Below are 10,945 nucleotides of genomic sequence, written 5' to 3'. Positions count from 1 at the left end.
GTACACGAAAAAATAAACTTGGACCAGCCCCCTATAAATTTCCGCTACCCGCTATCGCTTATGAATTACGGCAACTTACAAAGCTTGCGTATCGATGAATGCGCGCAGACGGAGCGTACAACTTAAGCTGTCTCACAAGTGTTGTCCCGTTCGCACAGATGCACTTACTGCAACGCAACTCATGCGCTCCTGGTACACACCTTAATTTATTCGCACGGAATTTATTTTTAATTTGATTTTTAAGTTATAAAACAAATAGAATGCACACGTCTAAACGCTTCCGCGGTCCAGGGGGGAGAGGCTTTCTATAGATATGATGCAATTCATGCTCGGAAGATGACCCGGTCAACATGTCATCAATATAAAAATCCTTTTGAATAACTTCTGAGACAATAGGATCATTGCATTCTAAAGCAAGCTGTTTGAGACATCTAGTACTTAGGAATGGGGCAGAATTTGTGCCATAGGTTACAGTTTGTAATTCCGCAATTTCAAGGGGCTGAACCTTGTTGTCTCGCCAGATGATCAGCTGTAAATGCCTTTGAGAGGGATCTATAGAAAATTGTCGATAGAAATTCATTATGTCACCTGTAAGGACGAACCTATGTTGACGAAATCTAATCAAGATATTAAACAGTTCATCCTGTACTACAGGGCCTGTATATTGAATGTCATTAAGTGATTTCTTTGAAGAAGTTTTATCGGATCCATCAAAAACTACACGAAGTTTTGTTGTTTCGCTGGTTTCTCTAATTACACAATGATGTGGTAGGAAGTACCCAAATGATGGTCTGTCTACTTTAGATAAATGACCAAGCCTTTCATATTCCTTTATGAATTGAGTGTATTTGTCTTTATGATCAGAGTTTTTATCAAGTTTTTTCTCAAGATTTAAGAAGCGCTTTTCGGCCATCATGTATGAATTACCAAGCGCTTGCTCTGGTGATTCCCGAAAAGGCATTTTTACACAAAACCGCCCGTTAACTAGACGTTTCGTTGTTTCCTGAAAATGATGTTCGCAAAATTCATCCTCAGGTGACATAGTGAGTTCTGAAAGTGGAAGCTCCTCAAGATTCCAGAACTTCGTTAAGTTGTCGCTAATTTCCTTGGTGAGATTGCAATGAATGACATTACTTTGTTTATGAGAGTAACTATGAAGAGGACCTGCCACTAGCCAACCGAATTTTGACTCTTGAAGAATGGGCTTATGTTGTCCTAATTTGATCTGCTTTGGAGAGATCGCGTCGAAGAAGACTCCAGCCCCCAACAGTATGTCAACGTCAGAAGGAACATAGAATTTAGGATCTGCCAACTGAATATTAACTGGTAAGTTAAGTTCGTGAACATTGACGGGAGCATTTGGTAAGTAGCCAGTTATTTGAGGTACTACATACATTTTAAGACTGACATTAAAGTGCTGGTGAAGTGAGCTTATGGCTAGCTCGCAGCTGTCAGTTATAGGAACTTTTACGTTATTAATGCCAGATATACATAAAGAATCTGTATTATTACTGATTATACCCATTTTATGTTTCAGGGTTTCAGATATGAAGCATGACTGACTTCCTGCATCAAGCAGAGCTCGAGCAAGGTGAGTATTTTTACTCTGTGGATCAGTGACCCTGACCAATGCAGTTCATAGAAGAACCTGCTGATTAGAAGACTGTGCGGACAGTGACACAGAATTTGTTGAAGTTAATGTGGATTCAACGGCTGCCGGTTTGACGGCTGGTTCACTAACTGAGTGCAAGAGCGTGTTATGTCGTTTTCCGCACTCCCTACAAGTACTTTGAAGGCGACAGTCTTCCACAACGTGACCCCTCCTGAGACAGTTCGAGCAAAGGTTTAATTTTACGACTTCGTCTAACCGAACTTTAAGAGGTAAATCTTTAAAGACGTTGCAATGTACTATACTATGCTGATGCTTACACATTGGACAATTATGAATGTTTTTGCGTTTAGAGCTTGATGACGACACGAAACTTTTCGAGATTCGTGGTAGGAATGCGCTCTTATTATCACTACTCCTTACTACTTTAGGTTCAGGTTTAGATCGTTCAGTGCTATTGGCAGACATCGTCTCAAGAATGTCAGCACGGTTTCGAAGAAATAGAATCATGTCTGCTAATGACGGTAAGTTGGGCAAGGTATTTTTATGCTCTTCCCACTTCCTGCAGGTGACTGAATCTAATTTTGAGCAAATAATAATAATAATAATAAAATAATAAAATATTTATTTGTTTTCTCTCACACAAAAAAAATACAGACACAAAATACAAATTTCAGCATTAACAGGCAAAATCTGTGTGAGAGACTGGCGACTGTACTAGGATACCTGTATTACAGATTGCCAGTCCCTCCGCATCCGGACCGAATGGAATTTAAGTAGGTACATCAATTTGATCGAGAAACTATTACAAATATTACAAATATACTCACATTTAAGTGGGTGTATGTGATGGTGCATGTATGGTTTAGTGTATGTAAGTGTTAATGTATGTATGTGTTAGTGAATTTATGACTTAGTGTATATATGTCTTAGTGAAGCATATATGAGCCTGGGTGATAGTGTACCTATGTACTCGTATACATAACGTGTTAGTGTTAGGTATTAGCTGAGGACTACTAACAACTTCTCAGTCCCCTCGTAGTCTAGATTTTTAAGCCATTTGACTGTAGCTTTTTTACACTCATATTTAGTAAGCGGATATATGTTGATCAACCTGTTTATCTTGTTATATAGGTGACAGCCCATAAAACCAAAAAACCTTCTTGAGAAAGCTGTGGACCAACGGGTATCTGAGGTGCAGACTTTATATTTGCATCGTTTGTTGTCATTCAAAGAAGGATCATAGCGAGTTATGGAGTGTTGTTTGAGCACAGTGTTCAGTATAAATAGTTGACGAACACTCAACACGTCAGATAAAAGATATAGATCTTTGGTAGGGTAAAAAAATGGTTTAGAATAACTTACTTTCAATAACGCACGCTGAGCCCTCTCCAGTTTTATAAGATTAGTTTTACAAGCCCCTCCCCAGACAGTAACACAATAGCTTAAAACGGATTGGCAGAGGGATTGATAAACCACTTTAATTATCGATTTTTCAGCAATATTACGGAGATTCTTAAAGGTGAAGATAAGTTTCCGAGTTCGCGATAGTAGCAGGTCAATGTGGTAGTTAAAATTTAGCGTGCTATCAACAACGACACCTAGATACTTAGTATTGTTGGCAACAAGGATCTTTTGACAGTCACAAGAATCAGTATCAGAACATACATGAGCAGTTAAACCAAGGTTAGTACTAGAACCAGGAGTTTTTATATAGAACGGTATACATTTAGTTTTATTGACATTGATAGTTAGGGCATTCATTCTGAGCCATTTGTTAACAACGTCGAATCCTCTTTGAGCAATGTCGACAGTATCTTTCCAGCTATCACCATGAAACACAAGTGCAGTATCATCTGCAAATGTTATTATTTTACCATTTTGTAACTGGAGGTCACAAAGATCATTGATAAATGCCAGAAACAGTGTCGGACCTAAAACACTACCCTGTGGCACACCATAGCGTATCGGCAAATCGTCACTAACAATGTTGCCCACCCTTACTCTTTGCTGTCTATCACTCAAGTAGCTTTCAAATAGTTTAAGCTGCAAACCACGTATACCCAAAGCCTCCAATTTATCCAGCAGAATAGGACCAGCGACCGCGTCAAAAGCTTTCGCAATGTCCAAAAATACAGCTAAAATTTTATTTTTCTTATTTAGTTTTGTAACAATATGATCAGTTAATTGATGAACTGCGTCGCTTGTTGATGAACCCGGTCTGAATCCAAACTGTGAGCTGGAGAGTAGGTTATTACTTTCTAAATAATCGATGAGGCGTTTGTTAATCAATTTCTCAATGATTTTGGATAGGGTAGATAGTTTAGAAATAGGTCGGTAGTTACCGACACAATCTCTATTACCACCTTTAAAAACCGGAATTACTTCAGCTAGCTTGAATAGGTCCGGAAAGATCCCTGTAGAAAGAATCAAATTAAATATATATGTAAGTGGAGGGACTAAGATTTCATGATAACGTTTGAGAAAGGCTCCAGAAATATTATCTCTGCCCGCAGCACCGTCCTTCTTCAGTTGCAAGATAAGAGATTGAACTTCAACTTCATCAGTAGGTAGCATGACGAATGAGGACAGTGTAGGATTGATTGATGGTTTTTTATAAGAGCTATTAGAATATGATTTTTCGGCAATATCTTTCCCGATAGAAACGAAATATTTATTAATGTTGTTGACTGAGACCATCGGGTCCAGTGGAGAGACCAATTCAAGTGCAGTGCTAGTTGTATTGTTAGAGTAGGTTAGTTGTTTGATAGTGTCCCAGAGAACTTTTGTATTAGTCTTAGCAGCTTTAAGTAGGCGGTTGCTCTCATAAGTATTTTTAATATTTTTTAAAAGTGAGTTGCAGAAGTTTCTATACCTCTTGTAAGTTAACGTTAATATTTGGTTACTAGGATTTTTTCTTGATTTTTGATGTAGTTTGTCACGATGCTTTACACATCTTAGTAGACCTGCAGTCATCCAAGGCCTCTTGATCCTTTTACGATTTGGGATGGTTAAAGTTTTCGTATTTGCTTTAATTACAGTGTCAAGCGCAGTCAGAAGAAATGCTGTTGCCTCATTGGGATCAGTCATTTTATATACAAGGCTTAGATTTAAGTTCTTCATAGCATCGTCCAGAGACGGGTAATCAATCTTTTTCAGAGATGAGTATTTGTCAGTCATAGTGCTACGTTCAAGTTTCAGAATTAAAGTGTCGTGATCCGTGACTGAGGTTTCAGCAACATAACAAAAGACGCGATAAGAACATTTTAGTATTACATGGTCAAGACAAGTCCTGCCATGAGTTGGAAATATGTGGGCTGGCAATAAACCGTGAGAAGCCAACATATTCAAATACGTTGAAGAATTAACATCCTTATTGTTATCCAATATATCAATATTGATATCACCTATCAGAACTTTATGTGGACTACTAATCTCAGAAAGAAGTTTGTCAAGAGATACCAAAAACCGTTGAACATCTTTGTAACCAGGTGGTCTATATACTGCAATTAGTGTTACATTATCCTCAAGGTTAATCAGTAAACAGTTGGCATCACAAAGGTCAGGCTCGGATATAACTAATTTCAAATGTTTTTTGTAAAATACTACAACTCCTTCATTCTGTGTGAAGTTTTTCTCGGTTAGAGCAGAGTTGTATCCCTCAAGAGATGGTAAGTTACGATTATTATGCAGCCAACATTCCGTTAAGATTATTAAGTCCCAATCAGTCCTGGATCTAAACAATAAGGTTTGAAAATCAGAAAAGTTACGGTTTATACTACGAATGTTTTGATGGATAATTTTTAGACACTTATTCGGGCAGTTCATAAGTCTCTGGCAGTCCTCTATGTCACAAAGAGAAGATTGTGCAACATCAAGTTTATCGATATCATTTATAATTGCATTAGTTTTATCGAATTTTATTTATTGAGTCCGCAACTATGGTAAGACAAAAAGGCACGCGGTACAGCACAACCCTACGAGGATTCCACAATCCCGGGGACAACGCCACACAAATGAGACCAACACAATACACATACACACGGCACGAAAACAGACTGAGATTGTTGTTAACAGTTACATTCTTTCTATGAGTACACTTTGTATATATTGAGTGCAAGTGATGTATAATTTCAGTGAGTGTGTGAATATAGGTTAAAATTAGTGTAAGAGCAAATACAAATTCAAACGAAAATACATTATAGACTAAACGAGAACTTAACATGAAAAAATTGACTAAGGTAATTTTATTACTAGCAAGACTAAAGTAAATCAATAGAAATAAATGACAATATACAGTTAATTGGCAATATAGGTTAATGAGAAAGCAGTTACATACAATGAGTCATGATTCCTTTGCCAGCTGAGATAAGCATTTTTCTGATTGGATTAAAATCGGTCTACCAGTCGAATCCTTACGCAAAAGTATTCTTCCATTTGAATGCCAGCACGAGTAGTTATGTTTCTTGGCAAATTGACGGGTTTCAAACATAAGTTTTCTTTGAGATGGACCTAGATGTTCGTCAATGTAAAGTGGAGTCTTTATTCCTGGCAAACCGATAGTATGAGTATTGAGCTTCTCAGAAACCGGCCTTCCTTTGTTAAAGTTTCGCAGCTTAGTCAATAAATCATTTTTAGCATTAACACTCGTAAATTCAACAACAACAGGTCTTGATACTCCTGGTCTACCCGGCAGCCGATACAAGTCACGTACAACACTCCTATTTATATCGACATCCACAGCTTTGCCGATGACAGAAAGGGTCGAGAGTAAGTTGTCAAACTTTTCATTTTCAGAAATCGGGATATTGCGAATCTCCAGAGTTGCATCTCTTGTACGAAACTGTATATCCTGGATATGCGATTCTAAGTTTTTTATGGCATTATTATTATTTTTTTGGTTAGTTTCAATTTCCTTTACTCTGTCATTGGTCTCCTCCTGAAACTTGTTAATAAATTCTATTCCTTTTTCTATTTCTGAGTTAGACTTCTTTATTTCCTGGAATTCAGTTTTTATATTGGATAATTCAGAAAATAATTTGTTTAAGGTGTCATTTAGAGTGGACTTCCAATCACGTAGGTTTCGTTCTTGATCCTCTTTCCATTCAGAAAGCATTTTCAGGACATCCGCTCTTAAGTCGCTACTTTCGGAACTAGAATGATCATTCGGGGTAGAGGTCTCCATTCGTTGTCGCTTGGAGCGCGTTGTTATATTGGTGTCACCCTTGGCAATACAGCCCGCACTCGTCATCGGAGACTTCGAAAGATCAGACTCCGATCGGGAACAAGACATCACAGAAGTGTTACGAGGGGGTGAGCGTTGGATATTGGGCATATCTTCAATGAACCCAGAGTTCAATATCGCAAAGCAACAATAGACAATCGCACCAGTTGATCGTAGCAGGTATAACAGCTTTGTAGTACCGTAGCAAATCACAAGCGTCGTAGTCTAACTTACGTCATTAGCCGAATGTGATGTAGAATTTCGACTCGCCGGCACTCAACCGTTTGGTGCAATGGCAAACAACAGCGCTCACTTCACAGCTTATCCAAGAAGAGGCACGGGTTCAAAACCACAAAAGTCCAAATAGTTCAATTTAGTATTTTAATTTAAGATTTTAAATTTAAATTTCTCACAAAACTCAACACAGTGGACACGTCCAAGCGCTTCCGCGGTCCGGAGGGGAGAGGATGAAACAAATGAGAACGTCCCATTTGTCAGTTGGTTGATCTAAGTTCTCGAGAGCTCTTAAGTTCTTTAAGAAAGTGTCTATTAAATATCTAATAGCCTTGTGAGATTCACGGAATAAAGGATCCATGCTAAATAACGCTTTTATGTGGTTATTGATTAAAATGTTTTTGTTATCGTAACGTTCACACAAGAGATTCCATGCCAAGCTATAATTTTTGGAAGTGAACTCAATTGACTTTATGACTACAGTTGCACCTCCCTCTAAAGATGATCTCAAATAATGAAATTTATTTATTTCTGAAATTGAATCGTTTTGATTGATCATGGACTCGAATGTGTCTCTAAATTCAAGCCACTTAAGGTAGTTCCCGTCAAAGGTAGGCAGCTTGATAGTAGGTAGTTTGATTGCATGGTGGTCACAACTGCCACCAGACCGGTGTGAAAGAGCACTACTCGGTCTCTGTTTGGAATCAGACTTGGAACATGACTCTATTAACTCCTGAGCAAGAGATATCAACGAAAAAAACCTATCCTCGATATCATCACGTTCATCAGAATCATCATTCAAAGCTTCTAACCTATTTTCTACCTCATCGAACTCAGAGAACATAGACTGTACCTTGTTTAGGCGATTGATTAGTTCCTTGACCTGTATACTACTTAGATCACCTGGTTTCACAGATGTTAAAGGTGTTATGTGATTTTCGAATTTAGTTAAGCGTCCCTTCATTGACCGGCGCAGATTAATTAGCCTTTGAAACTCGATTGAATCGCTAGAAGAGCCTTCGCCTTCAAACTTATCAGCAGTATCCACTTTAGACATGATTCGTATTTAAATTAAGTACCTAGGTACGAACTTAGGTATGTAAGAAAATGGGGTACATTTGTGATAAGCACGATTCAAAAAAAGGGCAAACAATCAATTAGAGAAAGTAATCTGTGCACCAAACCAGTTGACACGGTGGTCAAGTCCTCGCGATATTGCACGTGGCAGCTCAGCACGTCGAGCTCGGTACGACCCGGGAAGGCACGATGCGCCCAGGGAAGCCACGTGATAGGCAGGCTGTAATTATTATTATTATTATTATTTATTTATTTATTCAGATAAAATAATCCATCATTATGTTAGTATAAACTTACGGACTAGTGTTAGTATATTATTATTAAAAAGCTAAACATAAAAACATATAAACCCATGAATCATTCTATGCATACACTCGTCGATCTGAACCGACAAGTGTACGCACAAAATGCTTCATGATAGGCGAAGACAGGTTATCTGCCACAGTCTTCAAGATGCTATTCCGACAGCCCCGCACCCGGCTCAAAAGAGATCTTGTTTTAATTCTAATAATAGCCCAGAAGTCATTTGTACGGGCTTGTGCGAACATCTCCGAAGCACTGCAGAAACGAGGCAGTCCCAAGATCATCCTAAACGCATTATTGTATTGAACACGCATGGCAGTTAGCGACCTGACAGTACAGTCGACCCATAGACTACTCGTGTAAAAGTTTTGACAAAACGCCTTGAAAAGGGTGATTTTCACTTGTTTACTACAACGAGCAAATCTACGAGCCAACATGTTACCTCTGGCCGCCACTGCCCTGCGTTCCCGTTCTATATCGATATTATCTTTTAGATTTTCAGATAGCATATGCCCAAGATATTTAAATTCCTTCACTCTCTCGATGCTAAGACTATTTAGAGAGATATTATGAAACATCCCCGAGTATATACCATCTCCCCCAAAGACAATGTATTTACATTTATTTACATTGTAAATGAGGCCGTGCTTACAAGCGTATACCTCACACACACGCAGCATTTCTGTAATCGCCCCTGCTGTCGGAGCAAGCAGCACCATATCATCAGCATAGCTAAGGTTGTTGATGCTTACTCCATTAACCCTACAACCTACACACATGCTGCTAAGTTCTACAATCAGGTCGTTAATGTACATATTAAATAGTTTAGGAGATGACAGACCACCCTGTCTTACACCACTCTCCGACCTATACGATGTAGAAAAAGCGTTAGACCACTTCACAGTGTTGTTCTGGTTGGCATACCAATATTTAAATATATTTAACAGTTGAGTTGGCACACCCCTGTCCTCCATCTTCCTCCAAAGCACATCATACGATACAAGATCAAAGGCCCGAGTCAAATCCAGGAAGCAAGCATATACCGGTGTATTGCGCTTCGTATAATACTGGACAGTGTGCTTCAGACTCAGAATAGCAGCTTCAGTAGAGAGTCCTGGTCGAAAGCCAAACTGAGCGTCATGGAGATTCATATAACTATTCAAACTCGAGTCAAGCACACTGTCCAGCACCTTAGCCATTATAGTGGCAAGAGATATAGGACGATAGTTTCCCTTATCAGAGATGTCACCAGATCTATTTTTAATAACAGGAACCACTATGGTATCCATTAAAGCCGCAGGTAGATACGAGTGACTGATACATAGAGAGTACTCTAGGTAAGTGACCACCTGCATACCATAAATGCTCAATACTGAGCCCGTCGTGCCCAGGAGATTTACCTCTGCCCATGGTTTTTAAAATATCTTTAATTTGTTTGGCAGATACAAAAAACCCTGGCGATTCACTACACCCGTCGGGCCTAGTGAAAGGTGCCCCAACTGAGGGGCCTAGAGGAGACCGTACCTTAAAATGTTTCATAAATTCATTCGCAATCTTCTCTGGGTCACTTTCACCCCCTACACTCGCTGGGATACTAGGCCTAAGATTCAATTTACCTGTGGACCTCCAAAATTGAGCAAAGTTTTTGTTGGCTCTCTGCTCAGCTATTAAATCCATTTTGATCTGCTCCTGGTTATTTTGAGCCCACTTCAGGCGACTCTTGAAAACTTTTCTAGAAAGGCACATTTGTTCATAAACCGCCCCTGAAGTAGGTCGATTATTAAATAACCAGGACTTGAACCTAAGCCGAGCCTCCAAGTGAGCCTCTCGAACATGTTTATTCCAACCACATAACTTATTTTGTCTACATTTCCTAGGCTTTACCACTTGAGTTGATACAGCAGCCTCAGATAAAATATTAACTATTGTATGATATAATTTATCTAAAATAAGCTTGTGCCCTGGCAATGAACATGATCTGTGACAGCAGCTGGCTAGCTCCTGAGGGAAATCGACTTCTTTTAAATAATTATTGCAAAGATCACGGTAGCTATTTATTTGAGCATTATCTCTTTCACCCCAGGTAACTGCACTACGTGGCAGGTCAGAGATCAGTTTCTTACATCTGACAACCCCCAAATCACATTCTAAGAATATGGGCAAATGATCAGACATATACACATCTTCTTTAATTTCTACATTAATAACGGTATGCCAAGCCGACACGGATACAACGCAGTGGTCTAACCACCGTCTCGTTCCATGAGCCTCACTAAAGAAAGTGTAATTACTCAAAGAGATACCCAGTTTTTCAACATCTGCACACAACCACGACTGATCAGAGCAAAAGCTAAGCAGTTCCCTATAGAATAATTCCTGAGGATGTGCATTAAAATCACCCAGTATATATACACTTTCCACATCATGACTTAATTCGATAGCACTTATTTCACTAAGAACCTCCGTAAACTCAGTTAAATTATAAATTGAGTCAGTAG

At 38.9% G+C, this 10,945-nt stretch overlaps 1 protein-coding gene across 1 annotated transcript; it reads right to left on the bottom strand.

The window, feature by feature from the left end:
* Positions 1–308: 308 nt before the first annotated feature.
* LOC125055555 lies at positions 309–8,354 on the bottom strand. The gene is made up of 2 exons (XM_047658015.1): positions 7,257–8,354; positions 309–2,211 (listed from the first exon to the last, which is right to left on the bottom strand). Exons 1-2 carry the CDS (start codon positions 8,122–8,124, stop codon positions 1,637–1,639), a joined length of 1,443 nt encoding a protein of 480 aa, XP_047513971.1. The 5' UTR covers positions 8,125–8,354; the 3' UTR covers positions 309–1,636.
* Positions 8,355–10,945: the final 2,591 nt, after the last annotated feature.

The sequence above is a fragment of the Pieris napi genome, chromosome 13 (genome assembly GCF_905475465.1).
Source record: "Pieris napi chromosome 13, ilPieNapi1.2, whole genome shotgun sequence".
In the NCBI taxonomy this organism is placed as follows: Eukaryota; Metazoa; Arthropoda; class Insecta; order Lepidoptera; family Pieridae; genus Pieris; species Pieris napi.
This window is presented reverse-complemented; position numbering and strand designations above follow the sequence as displayed.